This window comes from Malus sylvestris, chromosome 11 (genome assembly GCF_916048215.2).
Source record: "Malus sylvestris chromosome 11, drMalSylv7.2, whole genome shotgun sequence".
NCBI classification, from domain to species: Eukaryota; Viridiplantae; Streptophyta; class Magnoliopsida; order Rosales; family Rosaceae; genus Malus; species Malus sylvestris.
The window spans coordinates 29376141-29403783 of NC_062270.1; the positions used below are offsets into that span (position 1 = coordinate 29376141).

The 27643-nt window shown below is 37.8% G+C and overlaps 1 protein-coding gene and 1 pseudogene across 4 annotated transcripts; one reads left to right on the forward strand and one right to left on the reverse strand.

Annotated features, from left to right (window-relative positions):
* On the reverse strand, positions 1 to 5295 carry LOC126590756 (uncharacterized; annotated as a pseudogene).
* An 18798-nt stretch (positions 5296 to 24093) lies between these two features.
* Positions 24094 to 27388, forward strand: LOC126588170 (uncharacterized). 4 transcript variants are annotated; one of them, XM_050253231.1, is made up of 3 exons: positions 24094 to 24791; positions 25009 to 25050; positions 25966 to 27388. In XM_050253231.1, the coding sequence occupies exon 3, from the start codon at positions 26714 to 26716 to the stop codon at positions 27386 to 27388; it is 675 nt and encodes a 224-aa protein (XP_050109188.1). In that variant the 5' UTR covers positions 24094 to 24791; positions 25009 to 25050; positions 25966 to 26713. The 4 variants fall into 4 exon arrangements, with proteins under 4 accessions (XP_050109188.1, XP_050109189.1, XP_050109186.1 ...); XM_050253232.1 differs by lacking the exon at positions 25009 to 25050 and having other exon boundaries at positions 25924 to 27388; XM_050253229.1 differs by lacking the exons at positions 24094 to 24791; positions 25009 to 25050 and adding an exon at positions 24814 to 24934 and having other exon boundaries at positions 25850 to 27388.
* The last annotated feature ends 255 nt before the right edge of the window (positions 27389 to 27643 follow it).

A 27643-nucleotide genomic window follows, 5' to 3' on the forward strand; every position in this document is an offset into this window, starting at 1 on the left:
TATAAAGTTTTAAAAGAAAGCAGGAACAAAACTATGAAAAAAGCGGGAAAATCTATAGGAATGTCATTCGAAGGATCTTGCTGCTGGTTGGGGGTGGGGTCGGAGGTTGACGGGCCTGATTGCTGTGCTTGCTCGGTGTGGAAGGGTTGTGAGGGTGATGGTGCAGAAAAAACGAGAGATGTATTCCGGAGGAACTGAGGGCTTTTACAAGCATCGATATTTGAGACTTGTACGATGCCAACTCACTCCTCAGGCCAGTGACTTCTTGTGTCAAAGCCGTAACCTGGCCCCTTGACTACGATGATGACGAGGCTCTGCTCTCCCGCCACCTGGCATTTCCCATCCCCCGACAATAAGTCCCTGGCCTCCGACCAAAAGTCTGGTTCAACGTCTTTGTGACGATGTGAAATCCTGCATCCTCAGGGGGATCCACAGACTCAATCGGCGTGTCCAAGGGAAGCTGGGAGATAAACTCTTGAAGCACCGACTAACTCTTCTCCACCATAGTCACCTGTGAAAAAAAACATGGATTATTAATAGAAAACAATTTGAAATAATTAGTATAAATGTTGAATGCATAAGAAATTACTTACATGAATGGACTCGGTCAACTCATTCCCAGGCTGAACATAAACGTTAGCAAAGACGTCGATCTTTGGAAATTTTGAACCTTCATGAAATCGAAAAAGATAAGGAAAATGTTAGTAAGAAAAACAAAATTATTAGCGACATTTTGAAATTGGAAATGAAAGATGTAATATATACCTTCCATCGCGCCTCCATCCTATCGAAGAAAGGCCTCAAACCCGAATGGTGGAGAAGAGTCTTCTTCTCCCGATTGATCTTGTTCGCCTTCGCCTTCTTTTGTTATACAAAAAAAAAACGTATTAGTTGTAATACTTAAAGATATAATAAACATTAGTAAAAATTTTAAAAAGTAAAATGAAAGAAGTTGTAATTAAAAACGCACCGCATAGCCCGGCTCTTGAAAATGACCGCAAAGCCAAACCCGTCTATCTTGTCGGTCCTCCAACTCCTTCGGACAACCTTCCTCAAGAGTGACCTACGGATCATCAAATTGCTGGAAACATTGGTGCAGGTCACTCTTCCACTGCTTGTAGCATTCGGAGAATAGCCGATTGAGGTACGCAAACATGTCTTCGTCCATGTCCTCCAAATTGTAGTTTGTTTGCAATGTAATAAATATTTTGAAAGTATTAGTAATAAAAGACAATAATAAATATAAATATATAAATTTTACATGAAAAGCATTAAAAAGGCGACACTAATTACGGACAATTGGTTGCGCATTGTGTTCTTCGTCTCCTCTGGCATCGCCTTCCAAGACTTCCACCGCATAGGGCAAAAGGTCCGCACGACATGCCCAAAGTCATGGGCCAATGCACTATGCTGCTCCGCCGTTGGTGCTCGATGTCGCTCATCGTATCCGATTAGGATACTTCGCTGTCTTCAATTGCCGACAAGGTCCCCAAGTGTTTTTCTTCGTTGCAAAAAGATGAAAAAAAAATCATTAACCTAAAACTAATAACAAATCCTACTAAAATTTCGGCATAACCTCCCCTATAATTAAAATATTTCCCAAAACCCTGAAAATAACATAAACAATATACGTATCCAACACAATGATGACAACAATTTAATAAAAGGTTCGGAACGATTACAACTTTTTAATCCTTACATGACACGACATAACAAATTGAACCTAAAATAACAACTCAGTTAACATGGGAATGAGGGAGTAAATTAGGATTGTATACCTTGTCATGTACCCGGGCCATCGGTTGTGGATCCCGATGGCTACATTTGGTCTGTAGTGTGGGGGCGTCGGTGAGTATGTCGGGCGCTAACAAGTAACGCCACTGAAGAAGTCGACGATGCCTATGCCTGTGGGACTGGAAGACCAACTGGGTCAACTGGATTGATCGGCCTATGGTCCATCAGTTGAATATCAGAGTGTGCAACGAACAAGACTAACCAAATAGAAAGAATATTATTAAAAGAACGAGAATGCCGAAATGGCTACAAAACCCTAAGAGGCTACATTGTGACTGACTTACTTCACAAACTAAATTATAAGCAATATTGATAGAGAATTAAACCTAAGAAACCCTAACTCAGATGGGTTAGGCCCAAATCCTAAACTAACAAGCAAAACCCAAATACTAAAATAAACCTAAATACTAATATTTTCCAACACCCCCCTCCCGTCAAACTCATGGCGGTACAGGACATGAGTTTACCAACAAGCAGATGTGGATGCAAGCCTTCAAATTTCAATGCCAATACCGATGCCGATGCCGATGCCGATGCCAATACCGATGACGATGCCGATACCAATACCAATACCGATACCAATAACGATACCAATACCAATACCAATACTAACTTCTAAACAAACAATAAAAAAATCCAACCAAATAGACCATATTTCTTTCTGCCCGTGTGGGCCTTCAAACAAAAAACCAACGTTTTTTGTCTTTATTCTTTTCTACCTTTTTTCTCCTTTTTTTTTCCTTATTCTTTTTTCCTTCAAACAACACGTCTTTTTTTTTTCTTTTTTTTTTTCTGTATCCTTCTTCCTGTATTCTTCTTCTATCATCTTCTGTACAAACAAATAGTAGCTTTCAAGGGTGCAACATCTGGTTCATGTAAATGGTGGTTGTGAGTTGAACTGGTGCAGATACAGCGGATCTTGTATTGGTGCAGAAGTGGTCCAGGCAGGCCTGGATGTGGTGATGCAGCAGTGGGGCTGAAGGGATTCGAATATGCAGGGAAGCAGCGGATTCAATGGGTGGTGGATTGGACAAATAAATTGCAGCAGTGGGTGTGTGCAGATGCAAATGGTGGTTCAAGGGTCCATATGCAGAAACGTTGTGGGATGCAAGTCAGGTGCAGTTTCTTAAGCCGGAGTACAAGACAAGAAATAACGACGACAAAGGCAAACAAATTGATACCAACGAGAACGGATTGAACCCTAAGGATCAAACCCGCTCTGATACCAAGTTGAATATCAGAATGCGCAACGAACAAGATTAACAAAATAGAAAGAATATTATTAAAAGAACGAGAATGCCGAAACGGCTACAAAACCCTAAGAGGCTACATTGTGATTGACTTACTTCACAAACTAAATTACAAGCAATATTTATAGAGATTTAAACCTAAGAAACCCTAACTCAGATGGGTTAGGCCCAAATCTTAAACTAACAAGCAAAACTCAAATACTAAAATAAACCTAAATACTAATATTTTCCAACACCATTTCCGCCGGAGCAGTGGCGGCAGTAGTAGGTGTAGCTGTCAAACTAGGTGTAGAAGTCATCACCTTCTGAGTTCTAAAGAGGTGTGACATCTACAAAATTGGAAATCAATTTGTTTCGTACACAAAGATTTAACTTACCGTACACATGCTAATAATTTGAACTTAAATTTAAAACGAAATTTAAAAACCCTAATTTTAAACCCAATTCAAGTTTGGCAGAAACAAAACTTAAAACTGATATACTATACACAAACTAATCAATTCAGATAGGATATAGACCCATCAATTATAACTTAAAAGAAGAAACTAGCATAAAGGAGTAGTTGGAGGCAAAATCATAGCTTATTAGTGTATGCGTCCGTCTGTATGTACGTGCTTTGTATGTGTGGGTGTGTGTATATACTGTCCGTGTGTGTGTCCATGTATATATGCTGATTTTGGGTGTGTGTGTGTTGATGTATGCTAATTTTCCATGTACTCTGTGTGTGTATGTGTGTGTGTTGTGTGTGTATGTATTAAGCAACATAATTACTTAATAGTTTCACAGGTAGTAATGAGAAAATGGACCGTATAAAGTGATTCTCACTTTCTTTAAACATCCACATTACATATAGAAATCATATGACTATTGGATATAAATAGACATATCAGCAAATCAATGCCATGATCGTCTTCAACAAAAGAGCAAGACAGAGGAGAAATGGACAGCAAAAGAGTAAGAATAGTAAGGGAGAAGAGCAGCTTAGGATAAGTCATTAAGGCATCCATTTAGTTCTTAGTATTTACTTAATTAGCACGTAAGGATGTTGATCATGTACTTATATTATAAGTATGCCCCAAGTGCAATGTGAACACTAACCAAAATTGTTTAGGATACAAAATTACATGTCGAAAATTCAAGTTTACAGTCATACAGACCTACGCAGAGGTTTCTGTAGAGCACGTACAATGCATACATCAAAAGAGAAAAACAAGAAATGCCATCCAACTCTGTCTCCCTTTATTTCTCAAATATATCCAAATTCAACCAACAAAGCATACATGGGAACTGAGATTGAAGCACAACCTAAACCGGCAACCTTTTAATTACATTGAGAAAAAGAAGGGAGATGGTTGAATCTTCGAAAAAACAACTTGATGGTTCAAAATATTCCACAAATCAACAAAGGCCAAGGATCCCATCTTAGATAGATCATTTTGAGTGCCACTTAATTTTTAACCACAGAAAATTTTGAATTCCAAATAAACTTCAACATGAAGGAAATCCAAAAAAAAAATGCAAAACTTCCAAATTAGCAATACTGCAAGACAAATACTTTATTGAAACTAATCGTATCTGTAGGAAAGAACATTGGCTTCTCAAATCTCATCTTGTTTACAATCATTTACAAATGTGCAACAATTTAATAAGAAAAAAATCCAAAATCCAACAACAAAGTAGCAAAAACCCCACTCGGAAAACCAAGGAACAAAGCTAAAGATAGTAGTAAGTTGATTTAGTTCCATTATTTCTCAACACACTGAATCACTTTGCATGGTAATAAGAAAAATTCAATCAAGAGCGAGACAAGGCCTTAATTCAAACCCTGTACTTGAAATTAAAAACCCCTAATTTAAGAACCCTAATCTAACCCCCAGTGAAGCACCCTAAATCTAACCCCCAATTTAAGAAAGCCTAATCTAACCTCACTGCCCAAAATCATTCCCCTAATTTTAGACCTAAATCTAACCCCAATTAAGAACACTAAAAACTCTAATTTAAGGACCTAAATGTAACCCGCAATTTACGAACCCTAAATCTAACACGACTGCCCTAATGCTTACCCCCAATTTGAAAAAGAAAAAAAAACCAAAAAAACCCTAATTCTAACCCCCAATTTGTAAATAAAGAAAATTGAAAATAAAAACTGAAGAGGAAATTACCTCTTCGAGATGAAGTCGCTACGGCCGGAGAGAGGGATAGAGAGACAGATAGAGATACAGAGGAATGAGAGAGACGGTATTGCGCAAGGAAAAAGGAAGAAGAGGGAAGTGAGGGGAAGAAGGACATATGGGGTTAAAATATAGAATCTTGCGCGACATAGGCTTTGTCTCGCAAGGCAAAAAATCGTTGCGCAAGTTTTTAAAAATTTTCGTAAAAAAAAACGCCTTAATTGAAATTTCAGACACTTGCACGACAAATACAATATTTCGTCGAGCAAATATACTATGTGCATTTATTCGTCGCGCAATATTCCCTCATAAATTTAAGATAACCTTTAAATCGTGATTTTTCATTTCTAACTGTCCAAAAGTTTTGTCCCGTTACTTGATCTCTGAATGTTTGTTTTTTGCAATTTTTGGCGTGTACGATCTCGAACCATACACAAACAAGTTTGACAGTTGGATCGTTGAAATTAGTTTCGTAGAATGTGTATCCCATCAAAAAGATAGATCCACTAACACTTAAAGTTTATTTATACTTTCATTAAGTATAACATTAGATTTTGTGGTATCCACTAGTGTAAATAGTTTAAATTGAAGATCGAATTCATTCATTCTATTCATATAGGGCCAAGGAGTGTAGTTGTAAAAAATCATCAAAATCGGAGTTAAAATAACTGTTAAATCGTGATTTTTTGTTTCTAATCGTCCAAAAGTTTTGTCCCGTTACTTGATCTTTGAATGTTTGTTTTTTTCGATTTTTGGCGTGTGCGATCTCGAACCATATACAAACAAGTTTGAGGTTTGATCATTGAAATTAGTTTCATAGAATGCGTATCTCATCAAAAAGATAGGTTCTATAAATAATTGCGCGACGAATAAAATAACTGTAATTACAAAATTGGCGTGTGCGATCTCGAACCATATACAAACATGATGTTGTCGCGTAATATATTGCGTAATGAATAAAATAACTGTAATTACAAAATTTACGTAAACATAGACGTAAACTTCATAATTACAAACAATATTCACAAACGATTCAATACCTTAAATATTTATTCTAAAATTAATTAATACTTTAAATATTTATTCTATAAATAATTAATACCTAAAATACTATTCTATAAATAGTTAATACCTTAAATATTTATTCTACAAATAATTAATGGCTTAATCCATACAATTATTTTCAGCATAAGTACGATATTCATTAAAGATTAAAAACACATATAAACCAAGGATAGATAGGGTGCTTACATTAGGTCTCAATAAAAAAAACCCAACAGGAATTGAAACCTAATTAAGTCCAAATACATAAATTATAAAAATAAAAATAAAACCTGAAATTTAAATATTGTCATACAAAACATAAATTTTAAACTACTATTTGGATGATCCCGCTCCATTCCGCAACACTTCATAACGCCACCGATTGTAACCTCCCTCCAACGCATCATCCACAAACTTCATCAATTGTTCTTTCGGTTCATCATCAAAAACATACTTATCCTGTTACACATATATGCAAATAATTAATTCCAACATATAACTAAAAATTTCACAAACTTCATTATTGATCCATCAATAATATACTTACTAATAGTTCATCCATCACAGCCTTCTTCAAATTCCCAAGCACATCTTTCCAATAACGCCACTTAGTAGTGGGGCAATTATTCCTCATAGCTACATCAATCGCATGAGCAAACTCAAAATGCTCTCTGAAATCATGCGGGTTGGTGTCGTGCACACTCTTATCGTTGTTTTTATCCGTCATCTCAACACGAACAGAATTGTAAAGAATAAGGATAATAGAATAGTGAAAAATAAGGACAGCAGAAGCGCCTATTTATAGCAAAGTTAGGATCTTTGCGCGACGAATGCTTTGTCGCACAAACATCTGTATTAAATGTCCTCGGATTCACTTGCATTAAATGGTCAAAGCTGATAAGAACTTGAGCTACGAAAAATTGGTCGCGCAAAAGTCCTTTCGTCATTCAAGTTTTTCGTGCCAAATAAAATTACCCCGCGTTTTCTTGCTAACTTTACGTGACGACAACTATTATTCGTCGCGCTAAGTATTCTTGCACGACAAAGAATTTTGTCGCGCGAAAGTTTTTTAGTTTTTCAATATGTTTTCTATTTTGACGGTGAATACGTTGTTCCGTCGCGCAAGTGAGTTTTGTGTGACGACTTTTTGTTTGTCACGCAACACTACTACAATATTAGCTTTAGGTGGCGGATTTAGAAAAATATTGTCGGATAAATTATATCCGACACATTATTTAATTAGTGGCGGATATTAGAAAAATTCTGTCGGTTATAACCGACATAAATTCCTGGCGGATATTAGAAACTACTGTCGGTTATACCCGACATAAATTCCTGGCGGATAGTTACTGACGGATATTATAAAACTCCTGTCGGTTATAACCGACAGTATTTTTGAATTGGGGGAATTTAAAATTTTGGGAAGGAATTTAAAATTTTGGAGGAAATTTTGGGGGGATTTTTGCCGACATAAATTCCTGGCGGATAATTACTGACGGATATAACCGACAGTAATGAAAATGTTTCTTTCGGTTTTTATTAAAAAAAAAATTCTGTCGATTTTAACCGACATTAATGAAAATATTCCACAATAAAACCCCTCATTCTCCTCCTTGCGCTGGTGCCTTCTCCCTTCCCCCTTCCTTACCCCTTTTCTCTTCTCCTCATTTCCTTTTCCTTTGTATTTTCGATTTTGACAAGGTTTCTCCTTTATTTGATTCTTTGTTGTTCATCTTTCACAAATGCAGAGAGGGTAAAAGAGATGCTTAGAGCGCTTTCTTTGTTCCTTTTTTTTTTTCATTTTTTCCCTTTTCAAAATCGAAATGTTCTAAATTATTTCACTAATCCTTGCTGGTTTGAATTGCAGGAGTCCGTCTCTGGATTTGAAAGATTATTTGGACTTATAGTTTTGAAGAATTGGGAATCTAGTGTTACACATATTATTGCATCGACAGATGAAAATGGAGCATGCTTCACCCTCAAAGTTTTGATTGGTATCTTGGAGGGGAAGTGGATTCTGAGTGTGGAGTGTGAGTTTTACTGTTTTTGTTTTAAATGTTCTCCCTCAAGTGCTTGGACTTTACAATTGTAATGGAGTACAGAAGCCGAAATGAGATATTGATATACATGGTTCACATTGTTGATAATTCGTTATCCGTTTGTTTGTGCAGGGATTAATGCTTGCACATAAGCAATGAAACTAGTTGATGAGGAGCCTTATGAAATCAACGTCGACATTTATGGAATCAGGGATGGTCCTAGACTTGGTAGACTAAGGCTGCAGAACAAGGTTAGCTTTTCCTCGAGTTTAACTATTATCACGAAAACTTTAGACTTTCATGGATTCACCATAGGCATTGTTAATCTTGTTCAGTACATAAATAGGTTACACACTTATTTTAACAAACGAGAGACCTTCTTAATTCCTCATCGAGATGAATCAAGAGCATAACTGTAGCAGTGATCAAGAGTAATTTTTTGATGTTTCTTACAAATTGTTGAGATGAATCATCTGGGTTTTGTTCTAATAATCTTACAAATTTGTTGAGCAATTTTTGTAAAGTCGGAATCTTTGGTTTTGGTTGTGAGGTATCTGATTTGGGTATTTGTGTTTTGCAGGGCACGGTGGTTGTGGTGGAGAAAGATTAGGATTGACGACAGAGCTCTAGCCATGAACTATCAGCTCTGTCTTTCTCTCTCTAGCTATGAATTGAATACAAAACTCTGTGTTGATATGGAAAATGTAGCTCGAAATTATTACACAAATGGCGGAAAAAAAAAAAGTTCGAGTGTGGAGTTTCACTTACTGGTACATGGCTTTTGAAACAGGGTTGTCTAGACTGCAGAAGAAATCCATGGCTTTTGGAAAAGGGGTTGTTCCGAATCTATTTTCTCTCCCTCTCCAATGTTCTTTGAGGGGTTCTTGTGATGCAGAAAGTGGTTTATATTTTTTTTTATTATTAATAAATTTTCTGTCGGTTTTATCCGACAATAATTCTTTTATTTATTCTTATTAATAACTTCTCTGTCGGTTATATCCAACACAATTTCTGTCGGTTTTAGAGTATTTTCTGTCGGAAAATTCATTTCCTGACGCAGGCAATTCTGTCGCTTATTATATCCGCCACTGCAGTCATTTTCTATCGGATTTTGCTTAATTTCCGACAGTATTATAAGTTTCTTGTCGGTTTTTAAACCGACACTAATGGGTACTTTTGTAGTAGTGCAAGTTGTTTTTCTACTAGTGCTTGAATTTGGTATATATCTCCAGCTTTAATTTGATGGATTGCAAGTTTATGGTTGATATGTGGGAGGAATACAACAACACATTAGATAAAGAATAAGAATCATGATTTCAAAATTTCGAAAACATTACATTCTTAGATTTAGTTGACTTTATTTTCATAGAAGAAAATATATATTAGGAATTGTTGTTTTCATTATTCGTATGAATTCATTGTTTGTAGAACTTGTTTGTAATATTTGAATTTGAATTGATTTTTTGTATGAATCGACTGTTTGTAGAACTTCTTGTTTTCATTATTTGTATAAAGCGATTGTTTGTAGGAATTGTAAAAGCTTGTTTGTAATATTTGAATTTGTTTTTTTAATATTTAACTTATTGGGCACAATAACAAAATTGTGCTAACATGGTTTGGAATAGTCATCTGACATGGTGTCAGAATAGGGGCAAAAAAGAGCTCTTATTTGTGCTAAGTCTTAGAGCACAAAACACTATATTGTGCCCTATAACCAAAGGACATGCCCATAGAAAGCACATATAATATTTTAGTTGCTGCACCATTGCTGTGTTATAGGACACCACGTATATTGGTGTCCTTAAGCCTCATAGGGCACAAATATATTTTTGTGCGCAGTGATGATTTTTCTTACAGTGTGAAGTAGTGTGAGGGTCAAATACTTTAAGCCTACGTGCAAGTAGTACAGGTACGAATTCGCATCTTCATGTATACATGGATAAATAAATTCATCTACATTAATCTTTCCTTTAACTGGACAAATCGACGTTGGACGAACCTATTAAAATGGTACCTAAAACTAGTTATCATATCATCATAAAGGTGTCAAAGCCATGCAGATAGAGATCCACGTCCTCAGTTTAGATGCATGGACTGGTCCCTCATCACAATAAGCTATTTTACTGATTATCCAGAAAAAACAAAGAATGTTACTTTGGTTTTTAGGTATGATCATAGCCACGTTATTATTAATCTATGTATTATAGTATAAATGATTAATTATTTAATATTTTCGGGTATAGTACTAGTAAATAATACAGTTTTGTAAAGTTCTTCAGAGTCTATATATCCAAGTAGAGTGGTGAGGGATGAATGGTAGGATAATATACTAATATTAGTAAATATAAAGTTCATATTTAACAAAGTTGTAACGAAAAATGTGAACTCGTTTATACTAATCGATGTATATTCAAAGTTTAGGCTGCTGCTTTGTTTGCATGGTTTCAGATTCATATAGACAACATAAAAGGTGTGACCTCCAACTCTTACAGGATTAACTTTCGTACTACTTTTCCGTGATATGTGAACATTCATAAAATATTTGTTTTGGGGACGAGGCAAGATGTGGGAAAAATGAGAAGGTCGTGACTGACTTTATATGTAAGAGATAAGATATTATGGGCATACCAAGTTACGTCTTTCTATGGTTTTGACTTCATTTGGATGTTTTTAATATTTCGTCGATAAGAAGAGGAGGTGACAGGGTTAACTATTATCTTCATCAAGTAAATAATTGATGTAATATATATATATATATATATATATATATATATATATATATATATATAACAACATCATTTTTCTTCACGAAACATATTATTGAAGAAACAATATTACCTTGTTCTTACACAAATTTGTACAAAAGAAACTTCTCTCTCTTCCTAACCCGATAAAAGTTAACCAATATGCTTTTCAAGGACATTAACCCGATAAAAGTTATTGTCAAAATCAATATGTTTTTCAAGGACATTATCTCCAGGCGCGTTGGGCATGAGCTTAACTTTAGGTGCCTTGATCCCCTTTCTCCTACCTGACACATTAGTAGAGAAACTATCTGCGCGACGAAATTTTGTGCGATAAAGCAAATTCGTCCCGCAATTAACACTAGACCGAAGAATTTAGCTAATGGTTGCGTAAAAACAGCTTCCAAAAATGAAAGTAAACAAACTTGTGCGACGAAGAATCGCGTCGCACAAGACAACTTTGCACGACGAAGACATACTTTCATTGCGCAAAGAGAAAGAAAAAAGACGGGCAAGGTGAGTTTTTGGAGCCAATAACTCGCGCAACGAACCTTTCATCGCGCAAAGCGATTTGAAGTGGCAAGTTGACCGTTTCTGGCAATGGGATTACTGCGGCCTTACCGTGACGCGGGATTCGTTGCTTTATTATCTTGCGCAACGAACCTTTCATCGCACAAAGCGATTTGAACATGGCAAATTAAACGTTTCAACCAATGTAATTACTACAGCCTTTGTGCAATGAAATCTACGTCGCACAAAGGTCCCCTGGTTATATAAATTGATAGGTTCTCTCCCTCTTTTACTCACATCGTTTTCCCCAAAATCCTCTGTTTCCCCTCGTTTTCTTTTGCCCCAAACCCTTCATATCCATGTTCGTACGATGACCAATTCTGCTGGTGGTCCAAGTAAGGGGTGTGAGGGGGAAGGATCTGAGAAAAAGAAGGCAAAGATTACGCATACACATGATAAAGGAGAAAACAATGATAGGCGCAAGCGAATCAACTTGAATGATTTCAGGGGATTTGAGAGGAAGTCACAAGCCAAACTTGTGTATGAGATTAGGTATGTATTGTGGAACAAATGTCCTACGGCCGAGTGGGTGTCTTGGAAGAAGGTGCCAGATGATCTGAAGAAGTCTATCTAGCAATAAGTGGTAGTTAATATATTGGTAATTATTTTTGTTATATAATATATTATAATATTTAATTTTGAATTATGTTTTTACATAAGGAGTGGTATATTATTGATGAAACAGAGCTAAACCAAATGAGTTTTTGGATGATATATTCAAGAGGCGTTACCTGCAGTGGAAGTATGACGTAGCCTATTATGATGAAGCACCACTAACATAGTAGTTTTTATTTTTCGATGTTATGGACAAATAAATTAGTTTTATAATTATGTATTTGTGGACAATAGCATTAAATAATTACTTAGTTTCTATTAGGAATAATAATTTAATATGTACTTTAAGTATTTATTTTCTTTCGTCTCGAAAACAGTTTCTCAAAATACTAGAATTGATAAGGTCATCAAACTTTGCAGTTAACTAGCTTTTCCAAGTAGCACATATTTTGTAGGGTTTAAGGGAAAGAAAATAAATACTTAATGTTTCGTCGTGCAAGTATTTGGGCGACGAATTTTTCATCACTCAAGGAACCTTTGCACAACGAAACAAGGTATTCGACGCGCAAAGTGGTTCTTTAATCGCCGGTGGGAATTTAAGGCACAATATTTATTGCTCATGTTGCGCAACAATGAGTTTGTCGCGCAAGGGGTTTCTAAAACATATGGTTAAGCTTTTAACTTGTAGTAATTATTGCAGACTTTGCGTGACCTATGCTTCGTAGCGCAAAGGTCCTAGGAATCTTTAAAAGCACAAATTCTGTCTCCTTTTCCTCACAGTGGTTTCTTTAAATTTCTAAAGTCCCCCCCCCCCCCTTTCGTCTTTCCCAAATCCCTTATATCTCACTTTTTGTTTTAATTTTTTATACAATGGCCAATTCCGCCCTTCCTCTATCAATGGGATCCTAGGTCTAAGGATCAGGGAAAGGTAATACTAAAGTTTCTGTGGATTTAATAGTTATAATTTTTTGCTTGAAAAACAATTGTTGATTAATTACTTAGTTCGATATTGAAATTTATATTTTTCGTAGGAAAAAAACAAAGACAACGTCGGGGCGGTCAGATTGGTGATTTCAAGGTATATGGGAAAGAGGTGCACGCCATGCTGAAGCACAATGTTTGTTGTACTTTTATGTGCAAACGGAAGGAAATTCTAATAAAGTACCAATGTCAACGTCGTAGGTGAAAACTAAACAAACAATCTCAAACTAACGCAAGAGATTTACATGGTTCGGCCTAAAGCTTACGTCACGAGCGAAGCACGGCGATTCACTAAACAAATGGAGATTACAAAAGAGTATTTAAACTCTCACAACCCAAATCCCACAAATTACAAACCTTAAACCAAACGAGCAGAGAACACCAAAACTAACGGAGAAGATTCTCCCAAATTGCTCTCTAACTCACAAACTCACAAATTGACTCTCACTAAATTGCCACACGAATGAGCCACACAAAATACACTAACCCTAAGGTCCTATTTATAGTGCATAGGACTTAGGTTACAATAAGAATCCTAATAGGAAGTAAATACAAATCCTAATCAAATAGGTAATTAACAAAATCTCTCCACTAAGGAAGCCAACTAAGAAGTCAAAATAACCCAAATAGGACACCAAAACCAAATAGGTAACATAAACTTAATTTTTTTGCATCATCCCAATTTTGAGCCGTAAAACCCAACAATCTCCACCTCGGCAAGAAATTAGCAAACTTCCAAATCAAATGCAAACTTCAAATTTGGGATACCAAAATACAACCGCAAACGTACACCACATTCTTTCGAAATTGATCTCCACCTAGAATAAAAAAATCCAAAAGTCTTCAAACTTGAAATTTCCTCCTTCGCGTTCTCCAACAAATTCCATTACGGAAACTAACAAATACGAAACAAAATCCAAGCAAAAGCTTGAACATACGAACAAAAAGTTCGAATTGCACTCCACCCAAAGAGCTTGAGTACCAAGCTCCACCGCCTCACATAACCTTTAGAGGAGTTCAGAACAACGATCTTCTGCAATCTACTTTCCAATGACCTTCCTTATAACAATAGCTACAAGTGTTCTTTCCAAGTTTGCTCCTTTCCTTATTCCTTCCTTGAATTATCAAAGCTCCATCTTATGTGTTAGACACTTTATTCTTTAGCTCTTTAGAATTCAAAGCGACTTTAACATCTTCCAAACTAAGACTTTCTCTACCAAATAGCATGGTATCAACAAAGTGTTCATACGAAGGAGATAAAGAACACAACAAAATTATCACATAATCCTCATCACTAATTTGGTCGTCCACACTTTTCAAATCCATCATAAGTTTATTGAATTCATCAACATGCTTATGAATTGATGTACCTTCATCCATACAAAGAGTATGCAAACTTTTCTTCAAATACAACCGTTTAGCAAGGGATTTGGTCATATACAAGCTCTCCAATTTTAGCCACAACTCCAGTGCAAATTTGATGCTACCAACTTCACGTAAGACTTCATTCGATAAAGTCAGCACGATTGCTCCAAGTGCTCACTTCATAACGTCTTCTTTTTCTTCATCAGTCCACGAATTCGACAAAGCCTTCACACCCTTTAGCGTTTTTAAAAGCCCTTGTAAAACTAATAAAGCACATATCTTCAATTGCCAAATACCAAAGTCATTGCCATCGAACTTTTCAATATCAACTTTCACCGACGACACAGAAGGCTTCATAGTGACTGCCAAGCAAAGCCCAAGCTGAAACCTGGCTCTGATACCACTTGTTGTACTTTTATGCGCAAACGGAAGAAAATTCTAAAAAAGTACCAATATCAACGTCATAGGTGAAAACTAAAACAAACAATCTCAAATTAACGCAAAAGATTTACGTGGTTCGGCGTAAAGCCTACGTCCACGAGCGAAGCACAGCACGACGAGAAATTTCACTAAACAAACAGAGATTACAAAAGAGTATTTAAACTCTCACAACCCAAATCCCACAAATTACAAACCCTAAACCAAATGAGCAGAGAACCCCGAAACTAATGGAGAAGATTCTCTCAAATTGCTCTCTAACTCACAAACTCACAAATTGACTCTCACTAAATTGTCACACGAATGAGCCACACAAAATACACTAACCCTAAGGTCCTATTTATAGTGCATAAGACTTAGGTTACAATAAAAATCCTAATAGGAAGTAAATACAAATCCTAATCAAATAGGTAATTAACAAAATCTCTCCACCAAGGAAGCCAACTAAGAAGTTAAAATCCAAACCCAAATAGGACACCAAAACCAAATAAGTAACACAAACTTAATTTTTTTGCATCATCTTAATTTTGAGCCGTAAAACCCAACAATGTTGGAGTACTAGTGCGGACTACTTGTCGTATGGAGTGGGAGTCTTGGAAACTAGGACCATAGGAGCTGAAAAAGTATTTGCGGGATGAGTTAGTAGTAAGTGTGAATTAGTAAATTAATATTTATTTTTTGTTAAATAGCGAATGATTGATTAATAATTAATTTTGTTTTCCATAATAGGGTAATTATGTTATTGATGAAACTGATCCAAAGCTGATAAAGTTGATCAACAACATGTGCAGTGTTTTCAGGAGTGGAAGTATGATGTCGAGCGACATGCAGAGTTAGACAGAATTCTTGACATACCACCGTAGTAGACGTGTTATTTTATTTTTTATGGACGAATATTGATGGTTGGTTAAGTATGCAATTGTGGACGATATTTTGAAGTATTTCGTCAAGGTTTTTAATTATGTATTTGTGGATGGTATTTTTAAGTATTTCGTTAATGTTTTAATTATGTTTTCTTTAAATATGTGGATTTAAAAAATTAGTGACAAGAAGTAATTAAAAAATAAAATAAAGAGATTAAGCGCGACGAGGATTGCGTAGCGCAAAATGCGGGAAGCAAAGGATTGGCGCCAAAATTTTTGAAGGCATATGTTTTGGGCGACGAAGCTGGCAAGAAAAACACGGTAAATGGTGACGGATTGGTGTCAAATTCTTTGCAGGAATATGTATGCTTCGTCGCGCAAGAAGATATCATTTATGCTCAGAAACCTAGCAGCGAGAGAGGCAGAAACTGCAAAACAAATTGCAGACTGCCTATTTCCCTTCTCCCTCAGCTCTCACTGCCCTCTATCTCCCTCTCTTGATTTCCTCTACCTCCATCTCCACCTCATATCATTTCCTCGATCTCTCCGGCTATATTTGGTAAGCGATTTGAATTTTTAAATTATGTTTTTAATTGTGAAAGTAGACTAACAAAATTAATTTTATGTTATATAGGTGTTGTTTTAAACAATTACCGGTGAAGAACAAATTTGGGGCTAGATATATTTTCTTCAATAATTTAATTTCTATTAATTTAAGTTATTTAATTTGTGTTTAAGAATTTATGTGATTTAATTTATTTGTAAGCAAATACTTTTGTACGTGATGTACAAAAAATGTTCATATTATACGAAGTCCATTTGAGAATTAGTTTGATTTCGCGTAGTTGGCCGGACACCTAAACGGAATTAGACGGAACTTGGCATAATTGGGCGGGGCTGGGCGAGACTAGGAGGCGGGCATATGTGGAGAACGTCAGAATCTAGAAAAAAAAATTACAGGGTTCGCGCGATGAAGCAGACCCCTCCCTTTTTTCTCTTACTCTAACCTACGTTTTCCCTCCATTTTCTCTTTAAGATGGTTTCATTATCTTCTCTTTTCCTTCTTTTACATCATCTCCTCTTCTGACTCACTTTTCACACAAAAAAAAATGCATCTTTTGACTCTTTTTAATTTTTATTTTTGTAGGTAATATTTTATGAATCTTTCTTTTTTTAGACCACACCATTCACCTTACATATATATTCTTCTTTTCAAAGTTATATATTATATATTTTATGAATATTTTATGAATCTTTCTTTTTATTTTATGTTTATTTATATATTATATAATAAATTTAATTTAACTATATAGTAAATTTACTTAAATTTTCCTAATCCACCTAAGCGCTACGTCCCAACTCACTGCCCGATTAACAATTGGCATCTTTTAGAACCTTGATTTTTACGAAAAGATGTGGATTCCAATTTGCAATCTTCATCTGAGTGGAACAACTTTCAATGGCTGAAGAAAATATATCCTCATTATCAACGACTGCCACATTATTATCACTTTCGTCAGAAGAAGAATTGAGCATCAGTTGAAACAATTGTTGTTTCAAGCTCTCATCAATATTAAGATTATTAATTTTTTTTCTTTCATAGTACACTCAGTTATGTAATGTCCTATTTTTCCGCACTTGTAGCAAACCATTGGTTTCTCTTTGCTACTGCTTCTTTTTCTTTTAGAATGAATCTTTTCTTTCTAAAAGTCTCATAAGGCTTTTTTGGACGACGATTATCATCATCATCCCCTCTCGTATAATGTTTTTTGTGCTTTTTGTAAGGCTTTCTTGCAGATGATTTGCAATAGGTTCAAAACCAAATTGATCGACAAAATGACGTACTTCTTTCTTTCTCTTAAGTTTCAGGCAAATGGGTCATGGGCCCACTCCAATAACATCGATATTGTCTCCACTTGGCCACCTGCTCAATCCATCAGGTGTGGAGTTTTAATACAAAAGGTTTCAGTTTTAGTTAGAGTAAGATAATTCTATTTAAAGGGCTTGTTCTCAAGCCTTCTGGCCGATGTGGGATAGAGGAATTCTAACACTCTCCCGCACTTGAGACCCCATTTTATGGGTCACACGTGAAGTTCCACACATCGGCAACCACGTGGAGCCAAGCCGGGGCTCACCCGTTCGCGCGGGGCCAATGGGGACCCACCCATTCATGTGGCATCTCTTAGCCTACGTGGAGCCAAGTCGGGGCTCACCCATTCATGTTGGGCCAAAGGGGACCCATCCATTCATGTGGCAGTACGACCTCGTCCCCTGGCTCTGATACCATCTTAAGCCTTATGGCCGATGTGGGACAAAGGAATTCTAACACTTTCCTAAGGCTCTTTGCTTTTTAAGCTGTCATTTAAGCTTCATGTCATTACATAGTGCTAATTCTCTAACACAGATTTCACTGGCTAATTCACCTTAAGTATACCTATCATATGGTATGACACCGCCAAATTTGTTCCTCATTCTATTTCTTATCGTTTCCACACAGAGAGAGGATAATCCAGAAAGAAATTTCTATTAACAATCAAGTATAGTGAAGACTTTAGCATAAAACAAACATGTTTGTACCATCTGAGACAAAGTTGGACATTTAAGATTCATTAAAAGCTCTCTAGATCAGTCTTGTTGGAGTTAAGTAGTTTTAACGAAATGAAGAGTAATGCTATAGATTAGACTATTGACTGCATCTTCTTGCAGAACAGGCTCACCATTATTATCTCCAACTACGCTTGTAGCTACAATGATTTGTTCTCTAGCTTGGTTGCTAGATGGAAATTCCACCATCCTTGAAGTTGTCTTATAAACCGGGCGACTATGGCTTGAGCAATTTCTCTATTAGAGTAGCAGTTTAATTTACTGGCGAAGGGAAACATCATCATGTGTCTCACGGTATTAATGATTTGATTTTCAGTTTGCCCATCAATATTTCATTCAACTATTGCTTTTCCATCATATTTGATGCTTTCACCCATATCATTTTCTTGCATATCAACTAATAAAAGCCAAGGATAGTAATTTTTTGTTGGGGGTGTTCTTTAAATCTTTTTCCCAAATTTTATCCTATTTAGTCCTAGTTCAGGACCCGTATTAGTAAATTGTTCTTCTAAATTTGAGAGGTTAGTTTCAGTAATCAATGAAAATTTAGAGTTCTTGTCAGATATTCTTATAGAATTTATTCTCTTAGCTAAGGCATTTATAAAATCATTGTCATCTGTCAAAGTTTTTCCTAAACTTGTGATCTTTTAGGTGAAGAAGTTAAGTTGGTTTAAACATGGCTGGACTGGGCTTGTTATTTGTGTTCTTACTGTTAGAAGCCTTTCCAACTTGATGGCCTAGGTTCCCAAATTGTTGCATTTATTAAACCGTTTGTTTAAAACGAATTGTCAATTTTGGATGTCTGCTTGCCTAATAAAGGAATAGGTTGGTATAATTATTTTGTTGTAGAACAGCAGAAACTCCATTAAATAGGGAAGTGATAGTAGCTTAACTATCCTGAGCCATTTTAGGTACTTCCTTATATTGAGAGGCAAAAGTTCCTCTTTTATTCACTTGAGTACCCTTTTTTGGAGGGTGAATTACCTTTTCTGCTTTTCCCTCCTTAGTGATTTAAGTTCTGAATAGATTTTCATTGACACTTATATACTCAGCATATTCAGAAAACTTCCATTTTTTGGCACACCATTCATACCAAGTAAAGAACCTTGCACTAAACTCATTTTCTTTCATGAACTGAAAATGGGCTTTCTTTAAGAAAGCTTGCTTTTCTTGATTATAAGTGTTTTCGAACCATTCTCCTTTTTTAAGTATTTTCTTCACTAAGATAGTCTAACTCGATAAATTCTTTATCGGTTCGAACTTTGTTATGACAAAGATGTTAGAATCCACAACAGACCATCACGGTTTTGGTTGTGGAGGATTTCTTAAAGGGGTAGTGGCTCCAGTGTTTCAACTTTATAAAGTGAAACTTGTACTTGCTCACTAGTTTGCCTAAGACCTTCAAAAACAATTCTCTCATGATCTTGCTCATAAGAGTTTGATCTTGTTGTTGGCCTTCTAAATGAATTTGTTCGAGAAAGAAGGGGTCTTGGTGCGTCAGAGAATCAACGCTTAATTTAGAACCAACACTTAAACTAGCCATCCTATCATTAGAAAATTGTATTTCAATGTCTCCATCTTCGTATTGATTTACATGACTAAGTTCTCTATCTTGAATTGGTTGAGGCAGAGTTGCATTTTGCAATCTCCATCTTTCAGGTAGAGTAAATTCATTCCACCTTATCATTTTAGGTACCACTATATGGGGTTTTCCTATGTTAGCTTGGAACATAATGGTTTGTCCCTTAGTATCCAGAATTTTTTCCTTAGGTACAATGGAATTCATCACCTTATATGAAATTCTATAGATCACAACTAAATGTTATGATCATGGTTCTAATCATACCCTTACGTAATGTTTGTGAAACAATTGAAATAGATTGGTCCTTTACTAAGAGATAACTCTAGTAATCTCAATAGGGGTGGGTTCAAAAAACCGAAAACCGAAAAAAACCGACAACCGAACCGAACCGAGGCCGAAAAAAACCGAACCGAAAAAAAACCGAACCGAAACTGTCAAACCGAACCGAACCGAATCTGACCGGTTCGGTTTCGGTTTTTGAGGTTCGAAAACTGAACCGAACCGAACCGATATATATATATATTTAATTTTTTTTTTCAATATTATAAATAGTTTAGGCATACAATCATAACAAAACAGAACTTGTTGCCAAGTTGGTTTAAGCGAAATTTTTCACACTGGTGGCAATGGGTTCGAACCCTCATGCCTTTAGGATTTATGAGATTGTTTTTTAATTTTGTTGAGAAATCAACAAAATCCTTTAACCCTAACTTTTTTATTTTTCATTCCCCTCTTCTCTCTCTTGTTCCCTGCCTCCAGACTCCCTCTATGAACCCTAACCCAGTAACCCTTTCGCGCCGCCTGAGCTTCCTGTCTCTCTCGCTCGGTCTTCAATCGCTCTGTCTCTCTCAATCTCTCAGGCAACCCGCGATAGCGCGACCCTTCTCACTCTCAATCTCTCACACCTCGCCCTCTCCATCAGTCTCTCATCTCGCCGTTTCGAGTCTCGATAGCAAAAGGTTAGCCTCCTCTCTCTCTCTCTCGGTTTTCAACTTCAATCACTCTCTGTCTCTCTCAAACTCTCTGTCTCTCTCGGTCTTGAATCTCAGGCGACCCACGACGGGGCGACCCATCTCACTCTCAATCTCTCACACCTCGCCCTCGCCGTCAGTCCTTCATCTCGCCGTGAGCTTCTTCTTGCCGTTTCGAGTCTCGACTGCAAAAGGTTAGTCTCGCCGTGAGCTTCTTCTTGTTCGTTCGCAGACGGAAGCTCTCTACTCCAAACTCTACGAAAAGTACACAAAAATCAAGGTGTTCTGTGTTCTTTCCCACTTCTTTACAATTTTTTTTGCTCATTCATTTTTTTTTTGCTTAATCAGTTAATTGTATGTTAAATTTGCTCAGGGGAGAAATTTGAGGTTAGGGAAATAGAAAGTAATTGTCTTTTTTTGTACTTCTGAATGTTTTTTGCTCATTCATTTTTAATTGCATGCTAAATTTGAGTTGGGAACTTTTGCTTACTTGTTACCCAGTTGGATTTTTTTGAGCTACTTTTGCAGTTTCTTTCTTCGTCTTAATTTGGGAACAATTTGATCATGTTTGACTTATCATTTTGTTTTTGGGGTAATCTGTCAAGCTGGTAATATATGTGGAAGCTCGGCTATTGGAGGAAATCAGCAGCTTTATGGTTTGGCAAGGTGTAGTGACGATAGATAGCCTACTTTTATGTATAATTTGAAAGAGGATGGAGATAAGTATATTTCTCTGGGAATCAGAGCTTCCATGATATGTGATTACCTGTTATCTTTGAATTTCTCTGCCGACTCTTGTATTTCCTTAAGTGAAACTATGGCCCTGCAAATTTGACATGTTGTTGAAGGTTGTAAATCATATGTTGTTCTTTTAGTGGTAAAAATCTTGTTAAACATGTATTTTCATTTAGGTTATGGACTCTTGGACTTGCTAAGTCATGATGGAAAAGACCAAAGATTCATTGGTAACGTGTTCTGAAAAGTAGCATAGGCATTGCAATTCTCTGAGTAGCGTTTTATTATGGATAACGTTTTTGGTGCTGAAGGAAGATTTCCATCAAACCTAGCATCAATAGAGCATATTGTTTCTTGACTACATTATGTATGAGTATTAGAGTTTAAATTGTAAACGAATCTGGACAATATATGAAGTTGGTATTGATTTCTCAGAGAACAAATAGAATTGAACATCCAGGCTTGTTCTTGTTGACATGATTTATAGAAGATATACTTATATCACTTTAGAGAAAACTGGTTATATGCATCTGTATTGTCTCAAATTAACTGGGTGGTGTTCAATTTTAGATTATCCTTTGAATACTAGACGTCCAGATAATGGCTTTGTGGTCCTTCAAATAAATTACTGATAGTGTTCATGCAGTTGATGGTGAAACAGGTATGGTAATTAAACGACTTCATGTTTAGGAATGATAGGCTTGTACTTTGTATTTTAAAGATGTGTGCATTTTTCATATAAATTTTGTTTATTGTGTTAGAATGCTTATGTTATAATTGTGTTGGAGATGTTAAAATTTTAGATTTCAATTTTGTTTTCATTTTTCCCAAAAAAAAAAAAAAAAAAAAAAAAAAACCGAAAAAAACCGAAACCAACAACAACAAAGCCTTTTCCCACTAAGTGGGGTCGGCTATATGAATCCTAGAACGCCATTGCGCTCGGTTTTGTGTCATGTCCTCCGTTAGATCCAAGTACTCTAAGTCTTTTCTTAGAGTCTCTTCCAAAGTTTTCCTAGGTCTTCCTCTACCCCTTCGGCCCTGAACCTCTGTCCCGTAGTCACATCTTCGAACCGGAGCGTCATTCGGCCTTCTTTGCACATGTCCAAATCACCGGAGCCGATTTTCTCTCATCTTTCCTACAATTTCGGCTACTCCTACTTTACCTCGGATATCCTCATTCCCAATCTTATCCTTTCTCGTGTGCCCACACATCCCACGAAGCATCCTCATCTCCGCTACACCCATTTTGTGTACGTGTTGATGCTTCACCGCCCAACATTTTGTGTCATACAACATCGCTGGCCTTATTGCCGTCCTATAAAATTTTCCCTTGAGCTTCAGTGGCCTACGACGGTCACACAACACGCCGGATGCATTCTTACACTTCATCCATCCAGCTCGTATTCTATGGTTGAGATCTCCATCTAATTCTCCGTTCTCTTGCAAGATAGATCCTAGGTAGCGAAAACGGTCGCTTTTTGTGATCTTCGCTAGATTGCTCCGGTCATTAGTGTGGATAAGTATATAAATGGATAGAGATAGGAAAGCAAACACAAGATGTACGTGGTTCACCCAGATTGGCTACGTCCACGGAATAGAAGAGTTCTCATTAATTGTGAAGGGTTTACACAAGTACATAGGTTCAAGCTCTCCTTTAGTGAGTACAAGTGAATGATTTAGTACAAATGACATTAGGAAATATTGTGGGAGAATGATCTCGTAATCACGAAACTTCTAAGTATCGGAGTGTGGTGTCGTCTTGACTTGCCTTATCTGTCTCATAGGTAGATGTGGCATCTTCTCTGGAAGTACTCTTCCTCCATCCAGGGGTGGTATCTTTAATTGGTGGAGATGCACAAGGTAATGTATCAATTTCACTTGAAGCTTACTTATAGTTTCAGGCTTGGTCAAGCGCGATACAAACCATGTAGTAAGAGTCCCCCAAGTCGCCGAGCTAGGGGGTCTGCTGAAAGAGGTGACAGACAAGGTAAGCAATCAGAGCTCCGACTGATTGTTCACCTTCTCCCCATCTTGCAGCAGCATGAAGGATAAAGAGAAGAAAAATGAGAAGAGATGATATGAGATACTTTTGCTTTTGAAGAAGTAACTTTCCACAGGCTTATTCTTGAACTGAGCTAGAGGGTTTTCTGGTTTCCTCCAGAGTATAAGGCCGACTGAAGAATTTGAGGGTCAAAACAAGTCCATCAAATCTAGAGTACGTTCCACCCTGCTGATATGGGATACTTTTGCTTTTGACAGAGTAATGGATGTATCGGCACGTGTGCTGTTACGCTTGTCTCCACATGCTTCCTTGTATCCTTCGCACTTGCCCTATCTGTTCCTCAAGCAGATGCGGAATCTTCCCTGGAAACATAAGATGTTGAAGATGAGTACTCGAGAGCAATGCCAGGTAAGTAATCAGGTAAGGGGTTCCAGGCAGTCAGTTCCTGGCTGGAAGCTTGATTCCAAGTGCTGACTGATTGCTCTCTTTCTCCTTGTCTTGCAGGTAAAAACAAGGCCAAAGGAAAAGACAGGGAAAAAGCATGATATGGGATACTCTTGCTTTTAACCCTGATGATATGAGATATTCTTGCTCTAGTATAGCTTGTTTGCAGAGGTATTATCGGGGGGAAAGAAAGCTGAATATTTCGAAAGGCTTCGTTGGGAGTGCCCTCTCAGATATGATGAAGGGTTGAGCATTTTTGCAGGTCTGCCTGTCTGTTGGGGATGGAGGTCGACATATATAGGAGTCTCCCTAACAAGTAGTAATGCTATTCCTTTACCCTGCTTGGTCATAGCACGGTAGTGGGAGCTGCCAGTTTCACATGTTTTAACTCTGTCAGAGCACTTTGAAAAAGTGGTCTGTGGTATCTGGCTCTCGAGATTCGGAGAACGATGCCTCTTCGATTTTTGAGAAAGCAATCATGCTGGGGGTCTGGCTCTCGAGATTCGGAGAGCAGTGTCTCTTCGATTTTTGAGAAAGTAATCATGTTGGGAGTCTGGCTCTCGAGATTCGGAGGGCGGTGCCTCTTCGATTTTGGAGCAAGCAATCTTGTTGGGAGTGTTGTCTCGAATGTGAGTAAAGGTTGGGCATGCTTGTTAGTCTACCTTGCCACGAAGCACAAAGGTTGACACACATGGACTTTCCAATTATCCAGCAATGGTACTGTTCCTTTACCCTCTCTTCGATTTTGAGAAAGTAGTCATGTTGGGAGTCTGGCTCTCGAGGTTCGGAGGACGGTGTCTCTTCGATTTTGGAGCAAGCAATCTTGTTGGGAGAGTTTTCTTGAATGTGAGTAAAGGTTGGGCATGTTTGCTAGTCTACCTTGCCACGAAGCACAGAGGTTGACAAACAGGGACTTTCCAATTATCCAGCAGTGGTATTGTTCCTTTACCCTTGTGGGTAATAATATGGTAGCTAGAACTTCAAAATTTATGTGTCTAAACTTTGTTAGTGCTGTTTCTTTGCTATTCTTTTACCTTTCTTGGTCAGAGCGATGTAGTGGGAGCTGCAAGCTTCACGTGCTCAACTTTGGCAGAGAACTTTGGCAAAGTTATCTGTGGTACCCATGAGCTATTGTTGCGTGTGGGAAGTGGGTGATTGAATAGTAAGATTCATGTGCTTTCTACTTCCCCAGAAGTCTTCGACAGAATGCCCATAATTTCTGCAAAGCTGAGTGTGCGTGTGACAGGTGCTGACAAGGCTAGAAAAGTAGGTGCCTCTTCGATTTCTGAGATCGGCCCTCGTGGTCTCTGAGCAGCCCAGCTTTTGAGAAAGCGAGCGCCTCTTCGATTGATTCGGAGAACGATACCTCATCGATTTTTGAGAAAGCAATCATGCTGGGGGTCTGGCCCTCGAAGATTCGGGAAGCAGTGTCTCTTCGATTTTTGAGAAAGTAATCATGTTGGGAGTCTGGCTCTCGAGATTCGGAGGGCGGTGCCTCTTCGATTTTGGAGCAAGCAATCTTGTTGGGAGTGTTTTCTCGAATGTGAGTAAAGGTTGGGCATGTTTGCTAGTCTACCTTGCCATGAAGCACAGAGGTTGACACACAGGGACTTTCCAATTATCCAGCAATGGTACTGTTCCTTTACCCTCTCTTCGATTTTTAAGAAAGTAGTCATGTTGAGAGTCTGGCTCTCGAGATTCGGAGGACGGTGCCTCTTCGATTTTGGAGCAAGCAATCTTATTGGGAGTGTTTTCTCGAATGTGAGTAAAGGTTGGGCATGTTTGCTAGTCTACCTTGCCACGAAACACAGAGGTTGACACACAAGGACTTTCCAATTATCCAGCAGTGGTACTGTTCCTTTACCCTTGTGGGTAATAATATGGTAGCTAGACCTTCAAAATTTATGGGTCTAAACTTTGTTAGTGCTGTTTCTTTGCTATTCTTTTACCCTTCTTGGTCAGAGCGATGTAGTAGGAGCTGCAAGCTTCACGTGCTCAACTTTGGCAGAGAACTTTGGCAAAGTTATCTGTGGTACCCATGAGCTATTGTTGCGTGTGGGAAGTGGGTGATTGAACATTAAGATTCATGTGTTTTCTACTTCCCCAGAAGTCTTCGACAGAATGCCCATAATTTTCGCAAAGCTGAGTGTGCGTGTGACAGGTGCTGACAAGGCTGGAAAAGTAGGTGCCTCTTCGATTTCTGAGATCGGCCCTCGTGGTCTCTGGGGAGCCCAGCTTTTGAGAAAGCGAGCGCCTCTTCGATTTCTGAGATCAGCCTTCGAGGTCTTTGAGCAGCCCAACTTTTGAGAAAGCAAACGCCTCTTCGATTTCTGAGATCAACCCTCGTGATCTCTAAGCAGCCCAGCTTTTGAGAAAGCAAACGCCTCTTCGATTTCTGAGCAGGCGCCTCTTCGATTTCTGAAGCTCCGTCGAGTGCAGATTTTTATAGGGGCTGGCATTAAGTTCCAAAGCACACTTGAATCTCCACCAGTAGAAGCTTCATTCTTGCACTTCTAAGATCTTGATTTGTCCGACCTCTTCTCTCTTCAACACCTTTGAAAATGTCTGGCCCCTCCGACCGTCGTTTTGACTTGAACCTTGTTGAAGAGGCAGCCCCGCCTTCTCCAGACAACATATGGCGCCCATCCTTCGTCTCCCCTACTGGTCCTCTTACCGTTGGGGATTCCGTGATGAAGAATGATATGACCGCTGCGGTGGTGGCCAGGAACCTTCTCACTCCCAAAGATAACAGACTACTTTCCAAACGGTCTGATGAGTTAGCTGTTAAGGATTCGCTGGCTCTCAATGTTCAGTGTGCAGGTTCTGTGTCTAATATGGCCCAACGCCTATTTGCTCGAACCCGCCAAGTTGAATCATTGGCGGCTGAAGTGATGAGTCTCAAACAGGAGATTAGAGGGCTCAAGCATGAGAATAAACAGTTGCACCGGCTCGCACATGACTATGCTAGAAACATGAAGAGGAAGCTTGACCAGATGAAGGAAACTGATGGTCAGGTTTTACTTGATCATCAGAGATTTGTGGGTTTGTTCCAAAGGCATTTATTGCCTTCGTCTTCTGGGGCTGTACCGCGTAATGAAGCTCCAAATGATCAACCTCTGATGCCTCCTCCTTCTAGGGTTCTGTCCAGTACTGAGGCTCCAAATGATCCCTCTCCGGTGCCTTCTCTTTCTGGGGCTCTACCGACTGCTGAAACTTCTCCTAAGCAACCTTTGTGAAGGCTCCCTCTTGCGTGTTTATTTTGACTCATGTATATGTACATATTTGTAGCTTATCGGGGATATCAATAAATAAGCTTTCCTTCATTTCAACGTATTGTGTTAGATACACCAAAGCCTTCTTCGCTAAGTTCTTTGAATTTTCTTTTGTTGAAGCTTGTATGTTGAAGCTTTCTGAGTGGAGCATGTAGGTTGGGGTAGTGTTCCCTTAATTTTCCGAGTGAGGAAAACTTCTCGGTTGGAGACTTGGAAAAT